Source organism: Bos indicus, chromosome 2, assembly GCF_029378745.1.
Source record: "Bos indicus isolate NIAB-ARS_2022 breed Sahiwal x Tharparkar chromosome 2, NIAB-ARS_B.indTharparkar_mat_pri_1.0, whole genome shotgun sequence".
Taxonomy (NCBI): domain Eukaryota; kingdom Metazoa; phylum Chordata; class Mammalia; order Artiodactyla; family Bovidae; genus Bos; species Bos indicus.
This window is the reverse complement of record NC_091761.1, coordinates 133,127,773-133,154,808: the sequence shown is the minus strand read 5'-3', so window position 1 is coordinate 133,154,808 and position 27,036 is coordinate 133,127,773. Positions and strand designations below refer to the sequence as shown.

Here is a 27,036-nt window from a genome sequence, read left to right as displayed (position 1 = left end):
CTGCCCCGTGGTGGCTCCAGCTCACGGTTCCACCCCTCAGGCAGGAAGGCCCAGGCAGGGAGGGGACAAGTCCCAGCAGCTGAGGAGAGAAGCCTGCGGGGTCCGCTCATGACTGGGCTACAGGCAGGTCTAGTGTTGGCTTTATTCAGACGGGAAATGCCCAAGGGCCTCAGCCCAAGGCGTTACGCATCGTGAAGGCAACTGGGAGTGAGGCAGGGGTCTAGAAAAATAACCGTGGATCCAGACGATGGAGAAAGACCACGCGAAGTCAGCTTAAGGCAGAGACCGGCCAGGGAGAGAGCAGAAGAGGCGACAGAAAAGGAAGAAACCTTCGGCGCCTGATCCGGGTAGGAGCCTAGCGGAAGTAGTTGGGACAATCGTGGGCGACCAGGCGCCAGGCCTGGTCAAAGGCCTGCACGACAGCCGGCTCCAGGGCCCCTTCCTCAGTGGCCGCCAAGTTCTCTTCCAGCTGCTCCAGGCTGGACATGCCCAGGATGACCGCGTCCCCGTGGGCGCCCTGCAAGGGGAGACGGCCAGACGTCACACACTGATGCCCCACAGAGACCCCGTCAGACACCCCCGCCCAGCCCAGCCCCTGCCAAGGCCTGGGCTTGGGCATACTCTTTACACCCTACACAGCTGTACAAAGCACTCACGGTGCCTTCAAGGACCCTAACTGTGTGACCCCGAACCCGCCTTCTTCTGTCCTGCTGACGCAACGTGCACCCTCATTCAGACCTCAGTTTAGAGTCCAGTTCTGACATCAGCAGTAAACTCGGTTTAGCTTTTTAGACCCCAAGACTCAGATCTCAGTTTCCCTGTGCTTATGGGAATGAGAAATTACACAAAGCTCCTAACTCCCATTTATTGAAAACCTGCTGTATACATGCCAGGGACTATGCAACTGTGTATGGCTGCAGCTGAAGAAAAGTGTTAGCCAGGAAGACAGGGGACACCAAAGACAGGGAACCCCCACACCCCAAGAGGAGCAGGACCAGCGGGCTGTAGATCAAGTCCGTGACTATAACTTTCTCTCCCGTTCACAGCTGTTTGCTCATTGGTAAAACTGGAACAATCCCACTTCATCAGGCCTAAGCAATCGTTCAATCCATGCTTGTAAAGCCCTCGCGACAGGGCCTGGTTCTTCGGCAGCTACCCAGAAGAACAGGAAGGCTGCCTGAGAATTGGACCAGAGAGAGATTTCAGAGGGAAAAACGACTTAGAAATCATGCTGGCTCCTCAAAGAGAGCAGGGGCAGGGCGTCCAGGGATATTGTGGGGGGTGCGGGGGGACAGGTTACCTGGAGCTGGGAGTGGTGGTACATCCACCGGAGGGCGGCTGAGGTCATGCTGGGGGCGCTGGTGCCATACGCAGCCTGAAGGGCCTTCTCCACCAGGGCGATGCCCTTGAAGTGGTGCTCCTTCCAGTAGCTGGACAGGAGGGGACGGTAGCACGGGGTCAGGACCACAGGGTCACACAGGGGGCCACTGCCTAAGAGTCCACCCAGGGAGCCCCTGTAGCACGGAGGGGCCAGGGTCCCCTCAAGCAGGGGGTCTCCTGCTTTTTTGGGCAACAGAACCACCCAGGACGCTGGCTCCCTCACCAGAGACTTCAAGGATGTCTCTACTCTTAAGAATTCAAACCTGCCCTTACTTTACCTGGAGTAACAGGAAGCCAGGACAGGGGCACAGCCCGGCCCCAGGCCTCCTGTTCCTCCACCCGGAGCCCTGTCTTTCCCCCTTGGCAGGTGATCAGCACTTCTTAGGCATGAGTTACGATTTGGAAGGTTGGCCATAAGGCCCAGGGGTCGGCATTCCTCACGGAGGTCCCAAGAAAACAAAACGAAGCCTTACAGAGGGTTTCCTAATTCCTCCAGGAATCAAGAGAGCTAGGTCCAGGCAGCAAGGGAAGGCCTTGAAAGGAAAGCAGCCCCAGGGACGCCCCATTTTCAGACTATGGGGACCCTCCGGCCCCGCCCGTCCTGACGCCCCCAGCTCACCGATTCCTGTAGACCTCTGCCCAGCTGTTCCCGAAGAAGCGGCCCAAGGGCTGTTTCCCATCCTTGTCCTCATACTGGTACCTGCCGGTCAGCAGGCCTCCTGTGGGAAGGCTGCAGTCAGACCCCCAGGCACTGCCCCCAGAGCCCGCCTGGACCAGAAGTGGGGGTGATGGCGGGGGAACCAGGACGGGCGGAGGTCCTGGCAAAGCCCTCCCCTTCCCAGGTCTGGGGCTAGGCTTCTCCAGGGTCAGGAAGGGGCAGAAACGGGGTCAGGAAGGCCCTCCCGCCCAGGGGAGCCTGTGCCCGCACAGCCCGTACCAGCCAGAGGGTTGTAGGCGTAGAACCGCAGTCCGAAGTGCCGGAGGCAGGGCAGGAGCTCCGTCTCCACCTGCCGGGTGGTGGCGTTGTACATGCCCTGTGGGCAGAAGGGCCAGCTGAGCGGGGCCCGGCCGGGGAGCCCCAGCCTGCTCTCAAAGTCTTCGGTCAAGACCCCCAGGACTCCACATGGTTTCCAAAGTCACTGCTGGTGGACGGGGAGATGGTGCTGGGCCCCAGGAAGGGACGGCGGCCTGGCTCTGCCATCCCACACACATCTGCAGGCACCAACCGTGAGCTGGACCCTGAGCTCTCAAACACACGTGGATCTGGTGAGCTCTCTGCTTCAAGAGATGTCAGAGTCGAGTTAAAAACAAAGCGGAGTGGACTCTTCTGATGGTTCAGTGGTTAAGAATCCACCTTGCAATGCAAGAGACCCGAGTCTGATCCCTGGTCGGGCAACTAAGCCCGAGAGCCGCAACTAGAGAGTCCATGGGACACAATGCAAGGTCCGTATGAGGCAGCTAAGATCCGAGGCAGCCAAACAAACAAACAAAAAAGACAGAACAGATGATCACATAGAGGCGGCTTCTGTGATCACGGCGGATTCTCAGAAATGCTCGCTCAATGCATAAAGGTGGGGTCTGGAGACTGGAGGACCCACTGGGCTGTCGGAAAAGGCCTCCAGAGGAAGAGGTATCTAAGTGACGCCCGGGCACTCCTGCCAGGGGGGAGGGGGAGGCGAGTTCGGGCTGACCGCAGAGCCAGAAGCAGGCAGGAAGCGGGGCCAGGGCCTGAGGGCGGGCGCCCATGGCCAGCCAGATGGCCCCCGGGGGTCGTCTACAGGCTGGGAGCAGGGGAGTGGCTGCTCTGGAGAGGGCAGGGGGCACAAGAGGACCTGGGGTCGCAGGTGCCCTGGAGACGGGCCTCTGCAGACCGGGCCTCACCTGGTACACGGTGGGCAGGATCCAGCCGTTGCTCCTGCACAGGGTACAGATCTCGGCCACCTCCCAGGCGGCATAGTTGGACAGGCCGAGCTCCACGAACTTGCCCTGCGGGGGAGAGGCCACGGTCAGATACCCCCCGCAGCCCAGAACGCCAGTCCCGGGGATTGGGACCCTGGGCGTGGGGTCCGTCCCCTGCTCTGCTCCGGGACAGCCCCAGAGCCTCTGCTCTCTGGGCACTGACAGGCCAGGGTGGGGAGTCAGGGGCTGCCCTCACCTCCTGGTGCAGCTGGTGGCAGGCGCGCAGCGTCTCCTCCACGGGGGTGCCATGGTCTGGCGCATGCAGATAAAAGAGGTCGACCCGGGGGCACTGCAGCCGCTGGAGGGACGTCTCCAGCTGGGACCGGAGGCTGTCAGGCTTCAGTGACTTCCCCTCCCAGGGATTGGCCTTGGTTGCAATTTTTGCTTTGCAGGAAGAATGTCCTGGTTAATGTAACCACTTACTAGTCACATGACCCTGGAGAAATTACTTAAATTCTCTGAGTTTCAATTCTCTAATCTACAACATGAGGGTGATAACAATGGATCTGTCCTCGTAAGGACAGCATGAGGATTAAATAAGGTCTCATGTGAGCTCCTGACGTTCACTGCCACCATTAGTCACAACTGCTGGCTGGTGAGCCTGGGGCAGAGCCCAAGTGTGCAGAGATGAACGAATCACACTCCCATCTCTGCCCTCAAGGCGCTCACAGGCTAGAAGCTGATGTTAAACAGGAAAGCACAGTAGAGGCCAGAGTAGACCTGCGTGTCCAACTGAGGAATTCCAGGGAGAGCTTCCTGACCCCCGAAGTTGAGTCTCTAAAGAGTCCCAGCCACCAAGGAAGGGTGGGAAGCACGTTTCAGAGGGTGGGAACTGGGGCAAAGGCGAGAAAGCACAGTCGGTTGAATACTGAGTTATAAGAGCGTGAGCCCCAGGCAGGGAGCGCCGGGACGTGACAAGAGAAGGGGGCCAGACCCAGTTCCAAAGGGTTTTCTCAATTCCCGTCCATCGTTCAAAGGTTCCCTGACTGAACTAGTCAGCTGCGTTCACTCTGGCCATACAGACAGACACGCCTGGAGATGGAACAAGTATACAAGCTGCGACAAGAATTCGGGAAAGAGATGCAGCTGTGGAACATGGCCCCTGGCAGTGCATTTGAGAGAGAGGTGGAAGGTGAGATGAGCAGAGGCAGTGGCGGCGGCCTCTCCCTTCTAGACTCCTGGAGGCACGCACCCCACCCCCACTGTAGAGGCACCCCCACCCCCAGCAGAACAAGGGAGTGCTCTGTCACGCAAGCAGCTTGGAAGTGCTGTGAAGGATGCCTTCCCTCTGGGGCGTCTCTGGTGGTCCAGTGGGTAGGACTCCGTGCCTCCACTGCAGGGGGCACGGGTTTTGATCCCTGGTTGGGAACTACCCAGGCCTCAGCCTCACAACGCAGCAAACAACGAAAATGAAAAGAATGCCAGCTCTCTGGATTCTGTCCTTTCCACACTTGGCAAAGGCAACTCGGTGGTTCAGAGGGGAGGACCACGTCCCTCAGCTCCCAGTCCAGATTTTCTCCATCCTCACATCTGTCACTCCCCCTGCTGCATTCTTGGTGTGAACTTTGCCTGGGTCCAACGTGAGGACTTGGACTCAGTGAGCACCTGGCCTCAAAGAAGGAAGCGGGGAAGGGCCGGAGGGAGAAAAAACAGTTCAAGAACCAGATTTTCATTAGCCAAGAGAGGCAGCCAGGTGAGCTACAGCGTGGGTCTGAGATGCTCATTCCCAGTTCCTGCAGATCCACCAAGCTGTGAATCTAAGGAGAACCCAGAGGGCACCACCCACAAGGGCTGGGAAGGAAGAGCCTCAGGATGAAACAGGAGGCACGTCCAATGGCATTAGGCCAATGAGGGACCATGCCTCCACACACACGTCACTCAAGCCACACTTGCCTCCAGGCCACTCTTCCACACACCAGGCCTGGCACAGCTATGCCCTCCACCTCTTACGCTCCTTTCTCTCATTCTCTGCCCAGCAAACTACAACTGGTCCTCGATGGTCCAGCTCCAGGGCATTCTGAGCCTTTCCGAGGTCCTCCTCCTGGGCCCCTCATGCCTTCCTCCCTTAAAAGTGCTTCCTCTTCTAGGCTCCTCTGCCATCATTTGCTTCCGTCTTCCCCACTAGACGACGAGCTCCCTGGAGGCGGGTTATACCTCCATAAGAAGCTGGCACGGGGCTACAGAAGTGGACAGAAAGCCCTTACCCCCTCTCACACCTCCCCACTCTTCAGCCCACCACCCCTGCTCTGCCAGCCTCGCCAGGAGCAATGCTGGAGCTCACAGTGGGAGAGCCAGGGGTACTGCCAAATGAACGAAGTCTAGGGCCTGATGAAAAGAAAAGGGAAGAGAAAAGGGAGCTCGAGCGGGCGCACCGGCAATGAAGGCAATGAGGAGAGGGGCGTAGGCAGAGCGCCTGGGGACCGGTTACGCGCACCTGGCAGGGTAGGAGGCGGGTTAGGGCACAGCGCTGGAGACCAGTGCCGCAGAGAGGAGCACCAAGAAAGCAACAGAGATAGGAAGGCAAGGACTAGACTAGGCTCGGGTAAGGCTCGGGGGCTACCGAGTTGCAACCCCAGAAGAGCGGAGGGGAAGGTGGTCTGGATAAAGCGCTTTCAGCTGTCCGGACTGGATGCGCACGGAGCTCGAAGAGCGAGCGGGGGGTCCACAAAGCTGTGGGACGGCGAGGGGAGGTCGGCGCCCCGGGAGCGGACGGGGGTGCCGGCCCTGGCCGCTGCGGGGGTGTGGCTGGGTCGGGTGGGCGTCCTGCGCAAAGGTCCGCGCGGCACGCGGCTGGGTGAGGACAGGCGGTCGGGGCACCGGGCGTTACCTGTGCAGCCGCTGCCGCCCAGCCCGAGCCCCAGGCCGCCCAGGATGCTCTCGGACCGGCCGTCGCTGTACATGAAGGCCGTGTCCAGCTCAGCGTGGCCGCGCTCCAGGAAGGCGCGCACGGCCGCGGCGCTGGCGGGCGAGTCCATGCGGCGCCCCATCTCCATGGTGCCCAGCACGGTAGCGGGCCGGGCCGGGGAGCCAGAGGCGGCCCGCGGGGACCGGGACATGGCGTTGGCGGCGGCGGCGGTGCGCGCCCCGGGCTGCTGGGGGCTACGAGAGCAGCGGGCAGCGGCGCGGCCCACCGCGCGAGTCAAGGTCCTCAGCATGAGGCCGGCGCCTGCGCGCTGGGGCGCCTGCGGCCCCGCCCACCCGCCGCTGGGGCGGGGCCCGGCGTCACCCCGCCCCATCCGCACGCCCGGCTCGCTGGTCACGCCTCCAGGGACCGCCCCCGCCATGAGCGCCGCTCGGGAGGCGGAGCCACGCAGCTCCGGGGCGGGGCGGGGCGAGGCGGAACGGGGCGGGGCCTCCGATCAGCTGACCCAGGCAGAAGCCGGAGGACCGAGAAGCCGGGCGGTGCGGACGATCTAGACGCGGTAAGCCGAATTTGAGGCTGGGGCTGCGAGGGGCCAGGGAAGGAACCCCGGGCCTTCGCTGCCACATCTTTCCAACACCTTCCTCCAGCTCTGGGACGGCCCTGGGGGCTGCTGCCCCCACCTTGGGGCGCGAGATCCTCGAGCCAGGCTTTCTGGACTGGAATTGGGGTCCAATTCCCCACCCTCTCCCCCATCAGAAGCGACCATCACGACCTCTCCGGCCAGCCTTGCACAGAGTTAGGGTCTGGGTCCGTTGTTTATCTCCCGATCCCGGCCGACTGGCCCCTTCTGTTCTGACGGCTTTGTTTTTCCCCGAGGGCGGGCCAGGGGAGAGGGCCTTGTGGCGAACGAGCGCTGATCCCAGCGGCTTCCCTATGATTATCTTCGCTAAACAGGCGGCCCCGTGCTGGGCTGAGTCACTCGAAGGGAATTGTGACCGAGGACCTGGAAGGCTGGAATGGGTGGTAGCCCCTAGCCGGGACGCTCCTCCGCTCAGATGCGCCCCAAGTCTGCAGGGAGCCTAGATTGCTCCCTGTTACCCCATCCCTAGGACAGGTTTCCAAAGTGCCTACATGGGCAGTCTGCCTTCGGAAGGATGAGGACTAGCGTGGTCTTGTCTATTCAGCGCTTGCTGAAGCCTGCTGTTTGCCAGGGACTCTGGGGGTGGGGGGGTGGGGAGGGGAATGCTTCAGCCAGAAGGGAATAACACCATCCCTCCATATTCTGCTGAGTGCTTAATCTGTGCCAGGCACCATTCTGATCGCTCTGCCTGGATTATTTCATGTAACTCTGCAGCTAGCCTCCCAGGTGGATACTTACATCATTCCCCGTTTTACAGGTTGGAACTCTGAGGCCCAGTCGCTTGCCCAGGGATTCTACTCTAGCGGTCCTCAGGCAGGTCAGTTCCAGAGAGCTTTCTTCTCAACCTGTTAGCTGATGATTAGGTCTCTCTTCCTTCGTTTCTCTCCCTCCTCCCTTCTTTCCTTCCTTTCTCTCTGCCCCCACCTCCCTCTCTGACTGTCTCTTGCTGTTTTTTGAACCTTTACTGTGCAGCTGTTGTGTCTAGGTTCTAAGAATAAGTTTCCCAACTAGGATGACAGAGAGGAGTGAGCTTAAAAGCGGCGGTCCCTGAGGACTCTGATGAGCATTTTTCTGGCGTGTGGAGGAGGGCAGAGGAAGAGATGACAGGTGCTGTCCAGCGACTCCTGTGAGGCCCCTCTGTACTGAGAGGACAGTTTAGAACTGGTCTTGAAGTGAAGTCGCTCAGTCGTGTCCAACTCTTTGCGACCCCATGGACTGTAGCCTACTACGCTCCTCTGTCCATGGGATTTTCCAGGCAAGAGTACTGGAGTGGGTTGCCATTTCCTTCTCCAGAGGATCTTCCTGACCCAGGGATCGAACCCAGGTCTCCCGCACTGTAGGCAGACTCTTTACTGAGCCACCAGGGAAGTCCCAGAACTGGTCTTAGTGTCTTTTTATTATGCCCTTCAGGATGAGGGAGAAGCCTGGGGGAGCAGACAGCCTAGACATAAGTCTGGAGACCTGGGATGAGCCTCTGAAGGCCCAGAGGGAGGGACAGGAGATGGGGAGGGGCATCTGGAGTGCCCTGGAGCTCTGTCTCAAGGCATTTGAACTTATCTGGTAGATAAAGGCAGCTTCAGTGGCCAGCAGCTCAGATTGGGATCTGGAAGAGTTGCTTGGCTGTTGCAGGGGATGCCTTTTCCAGGGCCGCCGTTCTTCAGGTGTGATCGTGTACACAGAATCCGAGGGCTCGGACTCTGCTGGGGAAGCTTCTTACATCCCTGCTCCCCAGCCCAGCCTCACGGATCCTGAAGTTCAAACATGCGGCCTTCATGCTCACAGGCACCCCTGATCGGCTATGCTTCAATAACATTAAAAGCACCACCAACATCGATAAGGCACCCCTGAAGTACAGCTTCTAAAAAAAAAAAAAAATTCCTCTTGTGGTCCTCATCACACCTACAGACCTGGGCAACTTTTGTGTCAACCCTGGACGTCCATTCACTCGGTGCTGTTGGCCAGAAGGTAGGCCCAGGCTGGCTTCCTACTTGGATCAGAACCTGTGAGTGACAGGCGCTATGCCACAGCGGCCCTCAGGGGAAAGCGCCTTCTGTTCGGGGCTCAGGTGTGTCTCAAAGGTGTGTGTCCTGAGCCTCGAGCTGCACACGGCCCCGTGCATGGACAGGGGACCACCCACCCAGGGCCCTGGGCCCTGTGAGCCCAAGTACATCCCTCAAGACACCCCCCCACCCTCACCAGGCATGTGTCCACCTTTTTTTTAAAAAAATAATTTTATTGTATTTTTGGCTGTGCTGGGTCTTCACTGTTAGGCCATTGGGGGCCACTCTCTAGTTCGGTGCTCGAGCTTCTCACTGCAGTGGCCCCTCTTTTTCAGTTTATTGTCTGTCTTATTTAGCTCTGGCTGGTCTGGGTCTTCACTGCTGCGCAGAGGCTGTCTCTCATTGCAACAAACCAAACTCAGGCTCAGTAGTTGTGCACGGCTTAGTCTGCAGCATGCGGGCTCTTCCCGGCCCAGGGATCGAACCCGTGTCTCCCGCATTGGTAGGTGGATTCTTTACCACTGAGCTCCCAGGGAAGCCCTCCACCTTCTTTCTTTCTAGGAGTGGATAGCCAATCCCTTTTCCAGCGGAATTTCCCGACTCCGGAATTGAACCCTGGTCTCCTGCATTGCAGGCAGATTCTTTACCAACGGAGCCATCAGGGAGGCCCCTCTTTCTTCACTCACCTGGTGAAAAGACGGGGTGAGAGTGGCCTCGGGGTGCTTGAGAGGCTAGTCTCTCATTTTCTGTTGCTCCTGTGGCATCAGGCCCTGGGCCAAGAGCTTTGTGTGTGTGTTATCGGTGCAGCAACTCCAAAGCGTGAGCATCGTTTTCCTCATTTTATACCCAGACTCAGACGGTTACTTGCGCAAGGCCACTCAGCCTTATCTTTAAAATGAGGACAGTGTTCCCCTTGCAGAGGAGTTAATGAGGATGGCGGTGTCCTACCCTGATGACCTGCGGCGGTGTGTGGGTTCTACTGTACAAGAAGAGGGTGGAGGAGGCGATCCAGGGGCAGGGTGGTTGGGGAGCAAAAGGACTGATTTTGAGGTGCCTTTGGTGCTGCCCTTCCTACCTGGACTGGGTGTCAACCTGGGTGGCCTTGCAGGCACTGGTGGCTGGATGTAAGATAGACGGCTCCAACCTCAGCTGTGTTGAAGCTCAAGGTGGGCCACTGAGGTACGGGACGAGGCTTTCAGCCCCTCTTGCGGGGCCCCGGAGGGACTGTGGTGAGAACCAGCCGGGCAGTGACCTGCAGTGCCCTTACCCCCAGCTCCAGGGCCCCCTGGCAAGTCACGTTAGCGCTGAGAGCCTGGAGCCTCTCGAGAAAAGCAGCGAACTTGCTTCCTTTCCCTGCCTGCTGCTCCCTGATTGCCGCGGCCTCAGCAGTTCCAGGGTCCAGCAGGGTATCTCGGCCCATTCGGGCTGCTGTAGCAAAGGACCATGGTCTGAGTGGCTTAGAAACAAATGTTGATTTCTTATGGTTCTGGAGCCTGGGAAGTCCGAGGTCAGCATGCTGGGAGAGTCAGTGTCTGGTGAGGACCCACTTCCTAGTTCACTGATGGCTGCCTTCTCGCTGGGTCCTCGGCTGGCAGAAGGGGCAAGGGAGCTCCCTGGGGTCTTTTTTTCTTTTTTTTAAATAAGAGCACTAATCCCATTCATAAGGGCTCTGTCTTCACGACCTAAATACTCCCCAAAGGCTGCATCTCAAAACACCATCGTACTGCAGGGTAGGTTTCAACACACGAACTTGGGGGCAGGAAGGACATAGGATTGAGTCTGTAGCCTTGTCTACGGATGTCGTTTTATGAGGATCTTGGGCCTTCTGACACCAACAGAAACTGAAAGTGACTAGAGAAGGCCTCATCCTCGGTGAGGAAGCCCCTCTGAGTGCAGTGAGAAAAGGGGAAGCCTGCCTTTGGCTGCAGGAGACCCTGGGGAGCCCTGGCAGACCGCACGAGGGTGCTGCTGTGCCCAGGGACAGAAGTGTGGTGCCGCAAGTCGCTCTCCCGGGTCCTCATGGACGTACCAGTAGCCCCGGCTTCACAGAGTTGTGTGTGTGCTGTGTGTGTGTGTGTGTGTGTATACTCAGTTGCATATGACTCTTTGTGACCCTTTGGGCTGTAGTCCGCCAGGCTCCTCTGTCCATGGGATTTTTCAGAGAAGAATACTGGAGTGGGTTGCCATTTCCTCCTCCAGGGAATCTTCCCGACCCAGGGATTGAACCCATGTCTCCTGTGTCTCCTGCATTGGCAGGCGGGTTCTTTACCCGCTGAGCCACGAGGGAAGTTGGTGTGCAGCAAACTGCGGAAAAGCTTACATGGTGCTGAGCGCAGAGCTGGCGAACTGCTCAGCGACCAGGGGTTGATCCTGCCCAGCAGAGACGCTCCGGCAGCCCCGCCTCCTCTCCCTCCCCTGGGACTGTCGCTTAAGCAGTGACTGCTCTGGGACAGAAACCTGGAGGGGACTTCCCTACCCGGCCCTGCAGCCCGCCAGCTCCTGGCATTGGTGGCGGTGAAAACAGGGAAGTGGCTCCCGGCTCCTTGCCAGCAGATTCCCCCCACACGCGGGCTGCTGGGAGAATGTGGCTTGGGAGCGCCACGCTTGAGTTCCAGCCACCTGTGTGACCTGGATCCACCTGGCCCTTCTTTGCTGCTTGCCTCAGCTGACCAGTATAGGCGGACAACTATACTCTTTCTTTTTCTTTTTGGTCCACCATGTGGCTCGTGGGATAGTTCCCCAACCAGGGATCAAACCCAGGCCCCCTGCACTGGAAGCATGGAGGCTTAGCCCCTGGGACCCTGGGGAAGTCCCTAGCCGTACCTTAAACTAGAGGCTGTGTCTAGAGCACCTGGTCTCAGCAGACCCTCGCAGCAGGATTTACAGGAAGGAAAGGCTGGAAACTATGGAAACGTTCAAAAGCTAGAACACAGGCGGCGTTGTCTGAGGGCTCCATCCTCCCGCTACATCTACGAACTCGCTGAACCCTCACGAGTATATGGGGTGGGGGAGGCATTGTCATCACCCCATCCTGCAGATGGGGAGACTGAGGCATGGCCAGGCGGAGCGGCTTGCCTGAAGTCGTGGCGTTCACGGGCAGAGCGGGGACTCGCACGCACCTGTCTGACTGCAGAGCCAGTGTGTGGCCACTCTGATGTCTGTCCTGACTGTGTCCTGGGGTTCAGGGGCTCCGTCAGGGCCAGGCAGGAAGCCTGGGGTGGGCTTAGAGTGGCAGGACCACAGCGAGGACCGGACCTCCTGAGGCTGAAGGTCCCTCTCTTCTCCCGCAGAGCCGTCTCCTGCCTCAGCACAAGGCTCCCTCCCCTGGTCCCTCCGAAGCCATGGTCTGGGTGAAGCTGGGTTCCTCAAACTTCTCCAGCTGCCCCAACGGCTCCAGCCAGTGGATATGGGACGTGCTCGGCGAGTGCGCCCAGGACGGCTGGGACAAGGCCAGTGTGGGCCTGGGCTTGCTGTCCATCCTCTGCTTCGCGGCATCCACCTTCCCGTGAGTAGCACTGGGGCTGGGTTGCATGGGGTGGGCAGGGGGCTGCCCCGAGGAGGGGATGCCTGGCTGGCCCTGGGCCTCTCCAGACTCACACCATGTGTGCCCCCCCAGCCCCACTCACTGACTTCCAGCCCCCCCGGAGGGCCTCACAGCAAGCCCCTCTCTAGGCCTCACCCAGAGCTCAGCCATGCTGACATGCAGATGATAATCATACCACCTGTTCACTGAGTTCCCCCCGTACCCAGCTCTTTTCTAAGAACCTGACATATCTTCACCCTATTTAATCCTCATAAGCTGAAGCTCTGATACTTTGGCCACCTAATGTGATGAGCCCACTCATTGGATGAGTCTTCCCTAATGCTGGGAAAGATTGAAGGCAGGAGGAGAAGGGGGCAACAGAGGATGAGATGGTTGGATGGCATCACCAACTCTATAGACACGAGTTTGAGTGAGCTCCGGGAGTTGGTGATGGACAGGGAGTCCTGGCGTGCTGCAGTCCATGGGGTCGCAGAGAGTTGGACACGACTGAGCAACTGAACAACAGTCTCCATAACCACCCTGTGAAATACGTACAGTTCCTATCCGATCTTTACTGGAAACCCAGAGAGGTTAAGTAACTGGCTCTGAGTTGCACAGCCAGTCAGAGAGGAGGCAGAGGAGTGGAGGGCTGGGGCGCATCAGCTCGGCCTCTGTCCTGAGACCGTCTGGGGAAGGGCACGCCGCGATTACAAAACAGCGTGGCCACTGCTGTGGTTGGGGAACACCAAGCCGGCGGGACCGGTAAGTCCGCTCACTGCCCTGGGCCTCAGTTTTCTCGTTTGTAAAATGAGAATACTGTTCCCTACCTCACAGGGTTGCTATGAGCATGGCCTTTACACACTGTGCGAGGGAGTAAGGGGGCAGGGGGGCAGGGAGAGGTGAGGCCAGAAAGGTCATCAAGGGCCCTGCAGTGTAAGAGCATTCTCCACCTTCAGGACGTTTTATGCTCTTTCTCCTCTGGCAGAAAGAGAAGCGGTTTAACTGAGAGATCATTCGTGCACGGTAGAGTTCACCCGCTTACGTGTATCTGTTCACGGTTTTAGTATCTGCAGAGCTGCGTCACCATCACCGCAGCCAGTTTTAGAACATTTTCACCACCCTGCAGAGAAACCCGGAAAGAAACGAGCCGTTCCTCGTTTCCCTCTAAAACTCCCGGCCCAGCCGCCGGTCCACATCTGTCTCTAGATGCACCTGCTCTGGACGCTTCGCGTGAGGCGCTCGTACCGCGGTGTGGCCTTCTGTGACCGGCCTCTCTCGCTCAGCGCACCTTCAGGGTTCCTCCACGTTGTACGTAGCGAGTGTCAGCACTTCATCCTTTTTAACAAATATTTATTTTTATTTTTTTAATTTGTTTGATTGGCTGTGTTGGGTCTTGGTTGTGATGCGTGAGCTTAGCTGCCCGACCAGGGGTCAGACCTGCATCCCCTGCATCGCAAAGCGGATCCTTAACCCCTGAACCACCAGGGAAGCCCCAGCACTTCATTCTGTTTCTCGTCTGAACAGTAGTGTGTTGTACATCTATACATTTTGTTCGTTCATTCGTCCGTTGATAGACACGTGGGTGATTTCTGGCTCTGGCCAGTATGATTAAGGCCGCTCTGCAGGTTCACGTATGGGTTCTTGTGGGGACATGTGTGTCTACTTCTCTTCGGTGTATGCCTACGAGTATATGGGTGTACTGGGTCGCTTGGTGAGTGTGTTCCATCTGTGAAATGCTTTTTGATTTGTTTTCAGCTGTGCTGGGTCTTGGCCGCTGCGTGTAGGCTTTCTCTAGTTGTCATGATCGGGGCTGCTCTCTAGTCCAGGTGCGTGGACGTCTCATCGCAGGGCTTCTCTTGTTAGAGTGTGCGGGCCTAATCACCCCACGGCACGAGGGATCTTCCTGGCCCAGGGATGAAACCTGCATCTCCTGCATTGGCAGGTGGGTTCTTAACTCCTGGATCACCAGGGAAGTCCTGTTTAATCTTCTGAGGAACCACCAGACTGTGTTTCCAAAGTGCTCGCACCATTATATGTTCCCGCCCGCAGCATATGAAGGTTCCAGTTCCTCTGAATCTCCATCGACACTTGTTATTGTCTGTCTTTTTGATTATCGTCATCCTAGGGGGTGTGAAGTGGTATCTCACTGTAGTTCTGATTTGTGTTTTCTGATGGCTGGTGATGTTAAGTAGCTGTCCATGTACTTCCTGACCACCTTCTGTTGTCTTTGGAAAAAGGTCTATTCAGATTCTTTGCCCACTTTTCAGTTGGATTATTTGTCTTTTTGTGGTTGAGTTTTAAGAGTTCTTTATATATTCTAGGTATACCTTGCAAAGATTTTCTCCTGTTCTGTGGGTTGCCTTTTCACTTTCTTGATGGTATCACATGAAGTGCAGAATTTCAAAAATTTGATGATGTCCAGTTTGGCTGGTTTTCCTTCGTTGCTCATACTTTTGAGGTGTATGCGTGTGCCGTCGCTTCAGTGCTGTCTGACTCTTGCGACCCCATGGACTGCAGCCCACCAGGCTCCTCTGCCCATGGGCATTCTCCAGGCAAGAACACTGGAGTGGATTGCTAGGCCCTCCTCCAGGGATCTTCCCCACCCAGGACTGGACCCACATCTCTTCTGTTTCCTGCGCTCAGGCGGATTCTCATCCACTAGCGCCACGGTGCTTTTGGTCTAGTTTCTAAAAAATGACGGCCTAATCCTGGTAAAAAAGACTCACCCTTATCTTTTCTTCTAAGAGTTTTATATAGATCTCTCCAAGTCTGACACCAAGTCCGATGTGTGTCTTTTCCCCACACAATCAAGCAGTCAGCTCTTACGCTGTCTACACCTGAAGACGGCTTCAGATCCCACAGGTTAAGGACCAGCCCTCCAAGTCCCAGAAGAGTGCTCTCTCCTCCCCACTTCAGAGGCCAGTCCAGGCTGTCCCTGCGCTCGGACCTCCCGCTGTGGATCGGGGGTTCCCCCACCCCTCCTCAGGTTCGATTAGTTTGCTAGAGCGGCTCACGGAACTCAGCGAAGTGCTCTTTATAGAGGCTTTATTACGGTCGTTGGTCATGAGTGACTGGGCTCACTCTGCAGCCTTTCCCCCTCTGGAGGTGGTGAAGGGGGCAGGGCAGCCCCCGCCCCTAGCCTGAAAGATGGTCCTAACCGTCTGATCACACAGTTGGTCCTTATCCTCAGGCGACCTAAAGGCTTTCCAAAAGTCACCTCGTTAACGCTACAGAAGACACCTCTCTCTCTCTTTCTCTGTCTCTCAACCCTTAGGACATTCCAGGGGTATTAGTAGCTTTGTAGGGAGCAGGGAAGAAAACCAAATATATATCTTTCTTGTTATAAATCACGGTATCACAAATCAGCTCTTGATGTAGAGCTTTGGTTCAGCTTGAGCTGGATTTTGTATGCGGTGTGAGGCAGGGGTCCAACCTCATTCCTCTGCACGAGGCGCCCCGTTGTCCCAGCTTCAGGTGTTAAAACGACTACCGGCACCCTATGTCCTCGCATGCTGCTGGGAGCCTGACGTGTTTCTGACTCTCCTTGTCCCAGCTGCCACTCCACATGTGCTGGAACCGACCCCATCCTTGCCTCTGCAGAGCTCCCGTTAGAGAAAGAGGGTGAGAGGGCCAGGGAGAGCCTGGAGGCAGAGAGGCTGCCTTGGAGGCTGTGCCAGGTGTCGGCAAGCGGTGGGGTCAGGGCGGCTGGCTCGGTGGCCCTGAGGAGGCAAGCTGGCCGGAGCTGGGTGACCGCTGGAGGGAAGAGTGGGGCTTCCTGTCCTGGCGTGAGGGCGTCCCCAAAGCCACGAGGAGCGGGCTAAGGCATCTCCTTTCCAGCAGGGCTTGATGTCAGCCCTGTGCCTGGCTGTTTAACCAGGGACGGGGCATCAGAGGCCTGGGAGAAGCCCCAGGTAAGGATGGAAAGGCAGCCACCTGCCTGCTTCTCCTGACGGCTCAGCCTTTTGTGAGAGTGACGGAATGGCTGTCCCTGAGACATATGGAGACTCTTCAAGTCACTGTGTCCTGGGAGGGACTTTACTCGGGTCCGTGTCAAACTTATGGGCCTCCTCAGGGCCAGGCCTGTGCTGGACACGGTCCCGTCCCTCAGCAGGCTTGAGTCCGGCAGGAGGTGGCCGGCGCCGGCAGCGCTCTCATCTGAGAAGGGCCTGAGGAGGAACTGAAGTTTCCTGAAGGATGCAGAGGAGGGCTGGCGGGCCGTCTGCCGAGGCGAAGTTTGAGAGGAGGAGAGTGCAGAGGCGGGGGCCTGCGGGCCTGGGGGCCGGTCAGGATGTGCTCAGGAGGGCGGGAGTCCTTGCCGAAGACAGTCGGAGGCTCTGAAAGAGTTTGGCAAGATGGGGGTTTCAGAAGATCCTCAAGGGTTTCCCTGGCGGTCTGGTGGTTAAGATCCGTCTTCCAGCACAGGAAGCCTGGGTTCGACCCCTGGTCAGGGAACTAAGATCCCACAGGCCGCGCAGTGTGACCAAGAAAATAAATAAAAATGAGAGAGAAAGAAAAGAAAGGTCCTTGAGGGGGAGGCTGGAACTGCGGGGCACGGACTCGCAGAGGTGCCTGGTGGGGCGCTCGGCAGGAGACGCGGGGGAGGCCCAGGGCCGGCCCAGCTGTCCTGCCTTCTGTCTCCAGTGATCGGGATGAGGTCCTGTTTAGGTGGTCCCTTTTACTAATTTAAATACATGCAGACGAAACGTAAGCGGCAGGTGGCCCTTCTGGAATGACTCAGAGCAGGGCTGGAGCCCGGGATCTGGGGTATGAATCCTGGTTCCTGGACTTTCCACCCCCAGAGAGGCCCATCTGCGACAGGGACTTGACTCCTTGGCATCTGTAGTGAGACAGAGCCGCAGCCTCACCCCTTCTCTGCTGCCCTTGATGATAACAGGCGAGGTCTGGCCCATCTTATCATCCATCTCCCTGCAGATAGGGCAGCGGCCACAGCCATCCTTCCTTCACGCCATCCCCCCACCCCAGACCCCTTCATAGAAGAGAGAACCCCAGGTCTCTGGGACACAAAGCTTCGGGACCCTCTGAGCCCTGGTCCCAGTGAGAGCCTGCTCTGGGGGGAATCTGTACCCCACCTTGACTGTAGCAGGGTGCACGTCCCAGAGAGCTGGGCTGGAAGGGATTCCCCGGTGAGAAGCCCGGAAGGGCGAAGACAGGCCCATGAGGATGCCACCCAAGGCGGGGTTGGTCCCCCATCAACCCTGTGCGGCGCCCCCCAGCCCTGGTCTCCCACATTTACCCCCCACGCGGTGTCACAGCTCTGAGCACACGTCTCCCTCCTCCCCCGCGACTCCCTCCTCCCCCGCACCCCCATCTCCCTCCTCGCCCCCCTCCACCCACGTCTCCCTCCTCCCCCACGTCTCCCTCCTCCTCCCCGACTCCCTCCTCCCCCACGACCCCCTCCTCCCCCACGACCCCCTCCTCCCCCACGACTCCCTCCTCCCCCACGACCCCTCCTCCTCCCTGACTCCTTCCTCCCCCACGACTCCCTCCTCCCCCACGACCCCTCCTCCTCCCTGACTCCTTCCTCCCCCACGACCCCCTCCTCCCCCACGACCCCTCCTCCCCCACGACCCCTCCTCCCCCCCGACTCCCTCCTCCTCCCTGACTCCCTCCTCCCCAACGATTCCCTCCTCCTCCCAGCTCCCTCCTCCCCCCGACTCCCTCCTCCTCCCCAGCTCCCTCCTCCCCCCCGACTCCCTCCTCCCCCACGACTCCCTCCTCCTCCCTGACTCCCTCCTCCCCCACGCTCCTCCCCTCCTCCTCCCCAGCTCCCTCCTCCCCCCGACTCCTCCTCCCCCACGTCTCCCTCCTCCTCCCCGACTCCCTCCTCCCCCACGACCCCCTCCTCCCCCACGACCCCCTCCTCCCCCACGACTCCCTCCTCCCCCACGACCCCTCCTCCTCCCTGACTCCTTCCTCCCCCCACGACTCCCTCCTCCCCCACGACCCCTCCTCCTCCCTGACTCCTTCCCCCCCACGACTCCCTCCTCCCCCACGACCCCTCCTCCTCCCTGACTCCTTCCTCCCCCACGACCCCCTCCTCCCCACGACCCCTCCTCCCCCTGACTCCCTCCTCCTCCCTGACTCCCTCCTCCCCCACGATTCCCTCCTCTTCCCCAGCTCCCTCCTCCCCCCGACCCTCCTCCTCCCCAGCTCCCTCCTCTCCCCGACATCCCTCCTCCCCCACGACTCCCCTCCTCCTCCCTGACTCCCTCCTCCCCACGACTCCCTCCTCCTCCCCAGCTCCCTCCTCCCCCCGACACCCTCCTCCCCACGACTCCCTCCTCCTCCCTGACTCCCTCCTCCCCCACAACTCCCTCCTCCCCCACGACTCCCTCCTCCTCCCTGACTCCCTCCTCCTCCCTGACTCCCTCCTCCTCCCCAGCTCCCTCCTCCCCCACGACTCCCTCCTCCCCCACGACCCCTCCTCCTCCCTGACTCCTTCCTCCCCCACAACTCCCTCCTCCCCCACGACCCCCTCCTCCCCCCTGACTCAATCCTCCTCCCTGACTCCCTCCTCCCCCACGACTCCCTCCTCCTCCCCAGCTCCCTCCTCCCCCCGACCCCTTCCTCCCTCCCAGCTCCCTCCTCCCCCGGACTCCCTCCTCCCCCACGACTCCCTCCTCCTCCCTGACTCCCTCCTCCCCCAGGACTCCCTCCTCCTCCCCAGTTCCCTCCTCCCCCCCGACTCCCTCCTCCCCCACGACTCCCTGCTCCTCCCCCATGACTCCCTCCTCCTCCCTGAGTCCCTCCTCCCCGCGACTCCCCCCTCCTCCCCCCGACTCCCCCCTCCTCCCCATGACCCCCTCCTCCCCCACGACCCCCTCCTCCTCGTCTACCTCCTCCACCCACGTCTCCCTCCTCCCCCACAGCCAGTACATCAAGGCCTGCAAGACGGGCAACATGGACCAGGCCCTGTCCCTGTGGTTCCTCCTGGGCTGGATCGGCGGAGACTCCTGCAATCTCATTGGCTCCTTCCTCGCTGACCAGCTGCCCCTGCAGGTGGGCTGGTCCCCCGGCAGGGTGGGCTGCCAGGGACAGCCATGGCAGAGGCATCCTTCCATCTAGTGAGGGCCCCCCTCTGCCTGCTGCCTGACATGACAACGGGCTGGTCACTGCCCTCTGGTGGGCCTCGTTTTCCCATCTACAAAATGGGCACATCAAACCAGAGGATGGCTGGGGTCTTTGACCTCTGAGATGCTAAGATCCTGATGAAGCTTTCAGGGCCTGGGGCCCTGGAAGAGGAAGCTTTTCCCATGGGAAGCCTGGCTATCACCCTTCTGTGACTGGGTGGAGCTGAGACTCAAGATCAGGAACCTCTTGTCTTCCCAAAGGGGACTGTGAGTAACTGCTCCAGGTCAGGCTGGACTGTAGCCTCCACTTCCCATTTGTGCTGCCCGGTCATCCCTGCCAGTGTTCCCTCCCTCTGCCCGGCTGGGCACCTGCCAGGCCCTCCCCTACCTGATGTATAGCTCTGCCAAGTTAGGAATTGCGACCCCCTCCGTTCTGGACCTGCAAACGGAAGTCCCGAGCAGTGAAGCTCAGGCTCACCCGGCTGGCGTGAGGCCGAGCTGCCCGGTGCTGGCGTGTGGTCCCTGAGCCTGGGACTGCCGCCAGCGCCCTGGCCCACCCCCTCTTGCAGACCTACACGGCCGTGTACTACGTCCTGGCCGACTTGCTGATGCTCTCGCTGTACTTCTATTACAAGTTTAAGAAGCGCCCCTCTCCGTGTGAGTACGGAGGGCCCCGGGTGTCGGGGGCCTGGGGGAGGCCTGGGAGAAGGCAGTGTCCCGTTGCTGGTGACACAGCGAACCCCAGGAAAGCTTCCCCTGGCCTTATCTGACCACCGCGGCCTCATCCCCTGATGAACCAAGGGCAGTGAGCACGCCCGGGCAGCAACACGGGCGTCCCCGTCGTGCGCACAGCCTCCTTCAGCGAGCGCAGTGTCGGCTGCTCTTCTGCACCCGGCCCACAGCCCGTCGCTGCCCTGAAGTGTTCCCCAGGGTCAGATCCCCGGCTTTACAGGAAACAACCCAGGCCCGTGGGGCGGGGCTTCATGAGCATGTCCATACTCTGTAACCCTCTTCCTGCCCCCATCGCCCTCACCGAGTCACCTTACAACCCTAGGAGAAGGGTAGTCTCGTCATACCCATTCTGCGGATGAGGGATGAAAGCCCAGAGAAGTTAGGTCCCTTGCCCAAGGTCTCACAGCCACTGAGGGGTAAGGCCAGGACTCAGCCCCGTCTGTCTGCCCGCGCTCAGACCCCTCACCTCAGCGTCCCCCTGCTCACGTGCAGGGTCTGCCCCCATCAACTCCCTGCTCTTGTTCATCCTGGGCGTGGCGTGCGCCACCCCGCTGCTGAGAGCCGCTGGCTCAGTGGCCGCCCCGGGGGAGGCCTTCCAGGGGCGCACACTCTTGTCTGTGGGACCGAGCAATAAGGTGAGACGCGCGCGTGAGAGGGCGGAGTGGGGTTGGGGGCCCACGCGTGGCCATGTGGTCGGGGGGCTCGCTCCCCAGAAGGGAGCTTGGGGCCCTCGCCCTTCACCCTTGGCCTCTGCGGGGCACCGAGCAGCCTCCCCCGCCCTCAGCCCTTCACGAGAAAGGAGATCATTGGCTTTGTCATCGGCTCCGCGTCCAGCGCGCTGTACCTGTTCTCCCGGCTGCCTCAGATCCGCACCAACGTGAGCCGTGGGCAGGGTGGCGGGGCCGTGGGCAGGGCCGGCTGGCAGCTTGGTCCCTGGGTGAAGGACGAGCACGGGGGTGCGGGGTCTTCGTGGAGCAGGTCTGGCCCGCCCTCACCGTTGGCTTGGGTAACTGAATCCGGTTCTCCAAGCCTCAGTGTCTGCCTCTGGAAACGGACACGAGATGCCAGCCTGCTGTCCAGGGTACAGGACCCCTGTGTGCCCTGGGGAGGAAGGGGGTCAGGTGGGAGCGAGAGGTTGAGGCAGAAGAGGAGACGAGGAGCCAGGGCCACAGGGGCTTGCTGAGCTGAGCTGGCAGGGGGCTGGGGAGCGGGCAGCTTGGGGCCGGCAGGGTGGCGCAGCCCCAGTCTCCTGCCGACCTGGGCGAGGATGTTGGAACGGGGATGAGGAATCAGGCCCTGGAAGGGACGGTGTGGGCCCCAGGCCTGTGTCGGGCGCTGGTCACACCCTGTGCAGTCGGCTTAGTGTAACACGGCAGACGGGCACATGGACAGTTGTGGTCCAGAGAGACAGGAACACTGTTGGAGGTCTCTGACCCTCTCCTTTCCCGCCTCCAGTTCCTGCGGAAGTCGACCCAGGGGATCTCGTACTCGCTGTTCGCCTTGGTGATGCTGGGGAACACGCTGTATGGACTGAGCGTGCTGCTCAAAAACCCCGAGGAGGGCCAGAGCGAGGGCAGCTACGTGCTGCACCACCTGCCCTGGCTCGTGGGCAGCCTGGGCGTCCTGCTGCTCGACACCATCGTATCCTTCAGGCTGTGAGGGTGGGTGGGGTGGCTGGGGCTGCAGCAGCCTCCCCTGCACACCGTGTCAGCGTCCGTGCATCCATCTATCCATCATCCAGCCGTCCTTCCATCCATCCATGCATCCGTCTGTTCTTCCATCCATCCATCCATCCATCCATCTATCCATTGATCCTTCTGTCCATCCACATATCCCATCCATCCATCCATCTACGCATCCATCCATCATCCACCTGTTCTTCCATCCATCCATCCATCTATCCATTGATCCTTCTATCTATCCACATATCCCATCTATCCATCAATCCATCCATCCATCCATCTGTGCATCCATCCATCCTTCTATCCATCCACATCCCATCTGTCCATCCACCCATCTGTGCATCCATCCGTCCTTCTGTCCATCCACATCCCATCCGTCCATCCATCCGTCTGTGCACCCATCCATCCTTCTGTCCATCCACATCCCATCCATCCATCCTTCTGTCCATGCATGCATCCGTCCACCCATTCAAGAGGCAAACCTCCCATGTGCTGGGCACTCCTGTAGGTACCAGATCCAGTCATGAGCAAGAACAGATGGCCCTTGCCTCGGGGAGCTTACAGCTCAGTGGGGAGGCCGACAGGACACATGTAATCATAAGTAATTCATTGCGGTGCCGAGCACTGTGGAGAAAAACTTAAGTGTGTGTGACCAGGGGGCTGTCCTGGTTTAGAAGCTCAGCAGAGGCCTCCATGAGTGCCATTTGAACTGTGCCCTGAAAGAGAAGAGTCAGGGGCCGACGGCAAGGGAGGAATGTTTGTGGCAGCAGTTTACGCACAGGCCCTGGGGAACAGGGCGTAAATCAGCCCACCCAGGCCACAGAAAGGAAAGCTGCACCTTTGGAGACACACGAGAATTAGACAGGAAAACTTGAGTTCCAGTCCTGGCTCCCCTGTGTCCTGTGTGATGCGGAGCACTCTGTATGTCCCCATCTCGTCTCATCAGGTCGTGGGGCAGTCACAGGAGCTGAGGCCTCTGGAAGTCCTCGGCAGTGGCCCTCGCACACCGCGCATGCTCAGTGAGGGTTTGCAGGCGGGGGGCCGGGCAGGGTGTTACTTTGATCTCCTTCGGGAGGAAGTAAACGTGGCCCTTGTTTCAATGTCTGTGGCATTCGGGGTGGGTGCAAAGACAGATGAAGAAAAGCTAAGCTCTAGTGTCCCCAGATCCCTGCCCGCTGCCACCGCCACTTGGGGGACCCCCTAGGGTGTTGGAGGAGGGGAGGAAGGCCAGATGTTGGGGCTGGGGTCAGAGGAGGCTGCCTGGGGTAGGAGGACCCCAGCACTGGGCTTGGCAGATGAATGGGGTTTGGCGAGGGGGACAAACAGGGGCCGGGAGGCCAGGCTGACCCTTCCCAGCCGGCAGCGCACGGGGCAGGGGGAGAGGGCAGAGGGGAGGGGAGCAGCTCTGAACAGGCCCCCCGGGGCGGGGCCAGCCCGTCTCCGCGTGTTGGGCCTTGACGTCGACCCCCAGATCTCCGTGCAGTTCTTCCTGTACCGGCACGCTGCCCCCTCGTCCGAGCGCCAGCCGCTCCTCCCCAGCTGAACAGGACGGCCGAGCCCGGGCTGGGGGCGGGGCGGTGCCCGGGGCCTCCCGACGCCCCAGGAAGGGAGAAGCGGGCAGTGATGGCGCTGCTCGCCCCGGTCTAGGCCAGGGAGGCGCCGAGGAGCCCAGAACTGCCAGCCCAGCCGCCCCCCAGTACCCCCAAAGGCTCGTGAGCTGAAGCCCTGGCTGACTGCCTCTTCCAGGAAAACGGCCCCTGGCCCGGTCACCCCCACTTGGGACTTGTCCTCCTTGGGGCCGGAGGCCGCTCTCCCTGGAGCCCGGGGACGGGCTGCAGTGGACACTCACCTCTCAGAGGCCCTGAGCCCCTCGACTCACCTACCTCACTGCCCGTCACCCCCTTGGCACCCCCCACCTCCCAATGAGGGGCCCAGGCTCACCCAGGCCTGCTCCGTCCACTGCATGTGGCCTAGTAAACGGTACTCCCAGGTGGCCTATGGTGGTCTTCCTTCCCCAGATGCTAGGCTCTGGGGAACAGGGAGGGATGGGAATCAGGCCCCAGGTGGGCCTGAGGGCTCAGAGTGTGGGAGATCCAGGCCGCAGGGGGCTGTATCTGCTGGCTTGTCCCTGCTCAGCCTCCTGGGCCTCTGGGTTCTTGAACCTGTTTCCTCCGTGATGGCTCCATACCTGGTGGTAAGGACGCAGTGGCAAGAAGAGACCCTCCAACAGGGGGTCCCCGCTCTGCGGCGCTCAGCAAGAAGCAGGACAGTCAAGATTCAGACCTTGGTTCTGCATCTCAGCTTCCCTGTGCCACACTTACCTCATCTGTGCAATGGGACGGTAGTACCACCACTTCATGTGTCCTTCTAAGGAGTAAATAAAATGGTGTGGTTATGGAAGTTACCCCAAGTCTGGCGGCAGTAAAAGCTCCATGAAGGTTAGCTTTGGTCATTTTTTTATGACGGAGGACGACAATCAGATTCTCCTGGAAATCGGGGAGACCTTCCTGGAGGAGGTGACACGGCAGAAGGGTGAGCAGGAGATAACCCTGGGGAAGTAAGGGTGTTGCAGGCGGGAAGGGTAGAGAGGAGGGCAGGGCTTAGCTCGGAGCTCTAGCCCCTCTGCCCCAGCCTTGGTGTGTCTCCCAGACCCTGACCTGAGTCCACCTCCTCCTGGCTGCAACCCCACGGGGGCCTGGGGACAAAGCTCCCCTCTGTGCTGGCCCCACACACCGCGCCCTGGCCCGCCCAGGTCCCAGGAACCATCGGGGTGGGAGGTGCCAGGTGAGGGCGAAGGCTGGTAGGGAGGATGCGGGCCCCGGCGTGAGCCTGTCTCTCAGCATCTTCCTTCTCCAGCCTCAGAGGATGCCCAGCACAGTCTGGTGCCACAAATATTTGCCAAAGGCAGTTCTCCTCTCCACCCTGGCCCACGCTGTGCTGGGCACCTGGGGTGGACCAACTCTGGTCCTCACCCTCAAGGAGGGGAGATGGTTGCCAGGCTTGGAGGGAAGGAATGTGGCCAGAAGATACAAACTGATGGAGGAATGAAGAGGCAATCGGGGAAGGCTTCCTGGAGGAGTGGCCCTGGAGCGGACAAGGGAACAGTGTGTGCAAAGGCCGGGGGTGGGAGTCTGGGTGAGGACGGTGGTGGGGGCTGGGCCGGATGCCCAGGCTCCTGACAGGCCGCTGGATTTGGCGGGGGTGGTGGTGGAGGGGAGAGGAGGAGGGAACTGGGGTCTGGGGAGCCCCTTCTGAGGTTCAGCTGGGCGCTGGGGCTAGGGGGCCCCATCACCTCAGCTCCATCCTGGACGGGCCTGCAGCTGATGTTTGCTGAGCACACGTTGTGTGGGGGGTCAGGCCGTGCCCTCTTGCTCCCCACAACTCCCTCGGAGGGAGGTGCGGCCATCGTGGCCATTTTCCAGATGGGAAAACAGGCTCGGAAGAGCTAAGTCGCGTGCCCGGGGCCTGGAGCCAGAAGCAGTTGCATCCGTGTGAGGCCACTCACTGCACACGCCGCCCCCCGCGGCCGTCAGAGGCCGTGCCCGTGGGGGCAGCACCACCCTGTTGGGCTCAGGCCCCCTCCCCACTGTCCCGAGCAGCACCTCCCACGCCCACGTGCCAGCTGCCACAGTGCCCTTTGCAGCCAGGGTCTGGCTCCACCCAGGGCCGTGGCCAGGCTGGCGGCCCCCCAGCCAGAGGACCTGGGGGCTCAGCATGAAGCCAGGTGCGGGCCTGGGCTCGAGCTGGGCGGGGAAGAGGCACAAGCTAGCTCGGCCCCTGCCCTGGGGGGGGTGACATAATCCCTTCCTTCTGGGGAACACCCCGTCTGGTGGGGTGATGGCTCTTGCCTGCAGGCACCACCCCGTCTAATGAGAGCTCTGGTTCTTTGCTCATCAGCGAGTGCGATGGTGTAGACACGGGCATGCCCTGTCTGACGGAAGCCATCGTGGTACTGGACTCACAAGGCAGCTCTGCCGGGTGAAGGCTCATCAGCGTGTCCACCCAGGGGACGCCCTGGGTTCCTCCCAAAGTGGGCGGACCAGTCTGACCATCAGTCAGTTCTGCTGCCCAGACTGGGTTGTGCTCACTGGCTGGTGAGGTCCCTGAGGTGAAAGGTCCCGGGTGGACTGCCTGTCTCCCCTGGCTGCATGGCCTTCAGTCCCCGCAGCTAAGAAAAAGCAGAAATCTACAGTCCCCTCTCTTCACCCCTCCTGCTGCACTTGGCTCTCATCGGAGAGGAATGGTGGGACCACAGGGCTCCCTGAAACAGGAGGAGCTGCATGTCCAAGCATCAACCTCATCAGTTAGCGTGAGCCCCATGGCAGGGAGTGGGGAGGAGCTAAAGAGCCACTTGATGAAGGTGAAAGAGGAAAAAGCTGGCTTACAACTCAACATTCAAAAGCTAAGATCATGAAATCCAGTCCCGTGGCAAATAGTTGGGGAAACAACGGAGACAGTGAAAGAATTTACTTGGGCTCCAAAATCACTGCAGGTGGTGACTGCAGTCATGAAATTAAAGGACTTTTGCTCCTTGGAAGAAAAGCTATGACCAACCTAGACAGCATATTAAAAAGTAGAGACATTACTTTGCCAACAAATGTTAGTCAAGTCAAAACTATGGTTTTTTCAATAGTCATGTATGGATGTGAGAATTGGACCATATATGTTGAGTGCTGAAGAATTGATGCTTTTGAACTCCGGTGTTGGAGAAGACTCTTGAGAGTCCCTTGGACAGCAAGGAGATCAAACCAGTCAATCCTAAAGGAAATACTTAGTGGAAGGACTGATGCTGAAGCTGAAGTTCCAGTACTTTGGCCACCTGATGCGAAGACCCGACTCATTGGAAAAGCCCCTGCTGCTGGGAAAGATTGAAGGCAGGAGGAGACGGGGACGACAGAGGATGAGGTGGTTGGATGGCATCACCGACTTGATGGACATGAGTCTGAGCAAGCTCTAGGAGATGGTGATGGACAGGGAGGCCTGGCGTGCTGCAGTCCATGGGGTCGCAGAGTTGGACACAACTGAGCGACTGAACAAGGGAGTGGGGAATGCCTTGTGCTGTGATTAACTCAATCCCGAGGATAACTACGAATCTGTCCCCCAGCCCCGTGCCACCCCTGACACAGCCACCCACCAGAGGCTCTGCACCCAGTGCACGTGAGCGCT

At 59.7% G+C, this 27,036-nt stretch overlaps 3 protein-coding genes across 7 annotated transcripts; 2 read left to right on the top strand and 1 right to left on the bottom strand.

Moving 5' to 3' along the window:
- Positions 1-124: 124 nt before the first annotated feature.
- On the bottom strand, positions 125-6,519 carry LOC109576191 (aflatoxin B1 aldehyde reductase member 4). Its single transcript, XM_070777842.1, has 7 exons — positions 6,167-6,519; positions 3,536-3,723; positions 3,262-3,366; positions 2,318-2,414; positions 2,000-2,099; positions 1,301-1,430; positions 125-517 (listed from the first exon to the last, which is right to left on the bottom strand). Exons 1-7 carry the CDS (start codon positions 6,492-6,494, stop codon positions 356-358), a joined length of 1,110 nt encoding a protein of 369 aa, XP_070633943.1. The 5' UTR covers positions 6,495-6,519; the 3' UTR covers positions 125-355.
- A 154-nt stretch (positions 6,520-6,673) lies between these two features.
- SLC66A1 (solute carrier family 66 member 1) lies at positions 6,674-23,644 on the top strand. Of its 5 annotated transcripts, XM_070777800.1 has the most exons (10): positions 6,674-6,761; positions 7,600-7,659; positions 12,133-12,347; positions 19,256-19,385; positions 20,026-20,113; positions 20,681-20,823; positions 20,973-21,269; positions 21,644-21,829; positions 23,342-23,446; positions 23,508-23,644. In XM_070777800.1, the coding sequence occupies exons 3-9, from the start codon at positions 12,184-12,186 to the stop codon at positions 23,411-23,413; spliced, it is 1,080 nt and encodes a 359-aa protein (XP_070633901.1). In that variant the 5' UTR covers positions 6,674-6,761; positions 7,600-7,659; positions 12,133-12,183; the 3' UTR covers positions 23,414-23,446; positions 23,508-23,644. The 5 variants fall into 5 exon arrangements, with proteins under 5 accessions (XP_070633901.1, XP_070633897.1, XP_070633904.1 ...); XM_070777796.1 differs by lacking the exon at positions 23,508-23,644 and having other exon boundaries at positions 23,342-23,497; XM_070777808.1 differs by lacking the exon at positions 23,508-23,644 and having other exon boundaries at positions 6,675-6,761; positions 20,973-21,065; positions 23,342-23,497.
- Positions 23,495-24,312, top strand: LOC139178932 (uncharacterized; the record flags this gene model as incomplete). The annotated part of the gene is made up of 1 exon (XM_070777835.1): positions 23,495-24,312. A coding segment is annotated over one exon (747 nt), but the record flags the coding sequence as incomplete, so codon positions are not given.
- Between the last annotated feature and the right edge of the window lie 2,724 nt (positions 24,313-27,036).

Excerpts from the sequence above, each read along its gene's own strand:
- LOC109576191 (XM_070777842.1), bottom strand. The coding sequence starts at position 6,494 with ATGCTGAGGACCTTGACTCGCGCGGTGGGCCGCGCCGCTGCCCGCTGC. Across the intron at positions 2,415-3,261 it reads TCCTGCCCACCGTGTACCAG|GGCATGTACAACGCCACCAC; the intron begins GTGAGGCCCGGT and ends TTCTGCCCACAG. Across the intron at positions 2,100-2,317 it reads CGCCTACAACCCTCTGGCTG|GAGGCCTGCTGACCGGCAGG; the intron begins GTACGGGCTGTG and ends GCCTTCCCACAG.
- SLC66A1 (XM_070777800.1), top strand. The coding sequence starts at position 12,184 with ATGGTCTGGGTGAAGCTGGGTTCCTCAAACTTCTCCAGCTGCCCCAAC. Across the intron at positions 20,114-20,680 it reads TAAGAAGCGCCCCTCTCCGT|GGTCTGCCCCCATCAACTCC; the intron begins GTGAGTACGGAG and ends GCTCACGTGCAG. Across the intron at positions 20,824-20,972 it reads CTGTGGGACCGAGCAATAAG|CCCTTCACGAGAAAGGAGAT; the intron begins GTGAGACGCGCG and ends CCCCGCCCTCAG.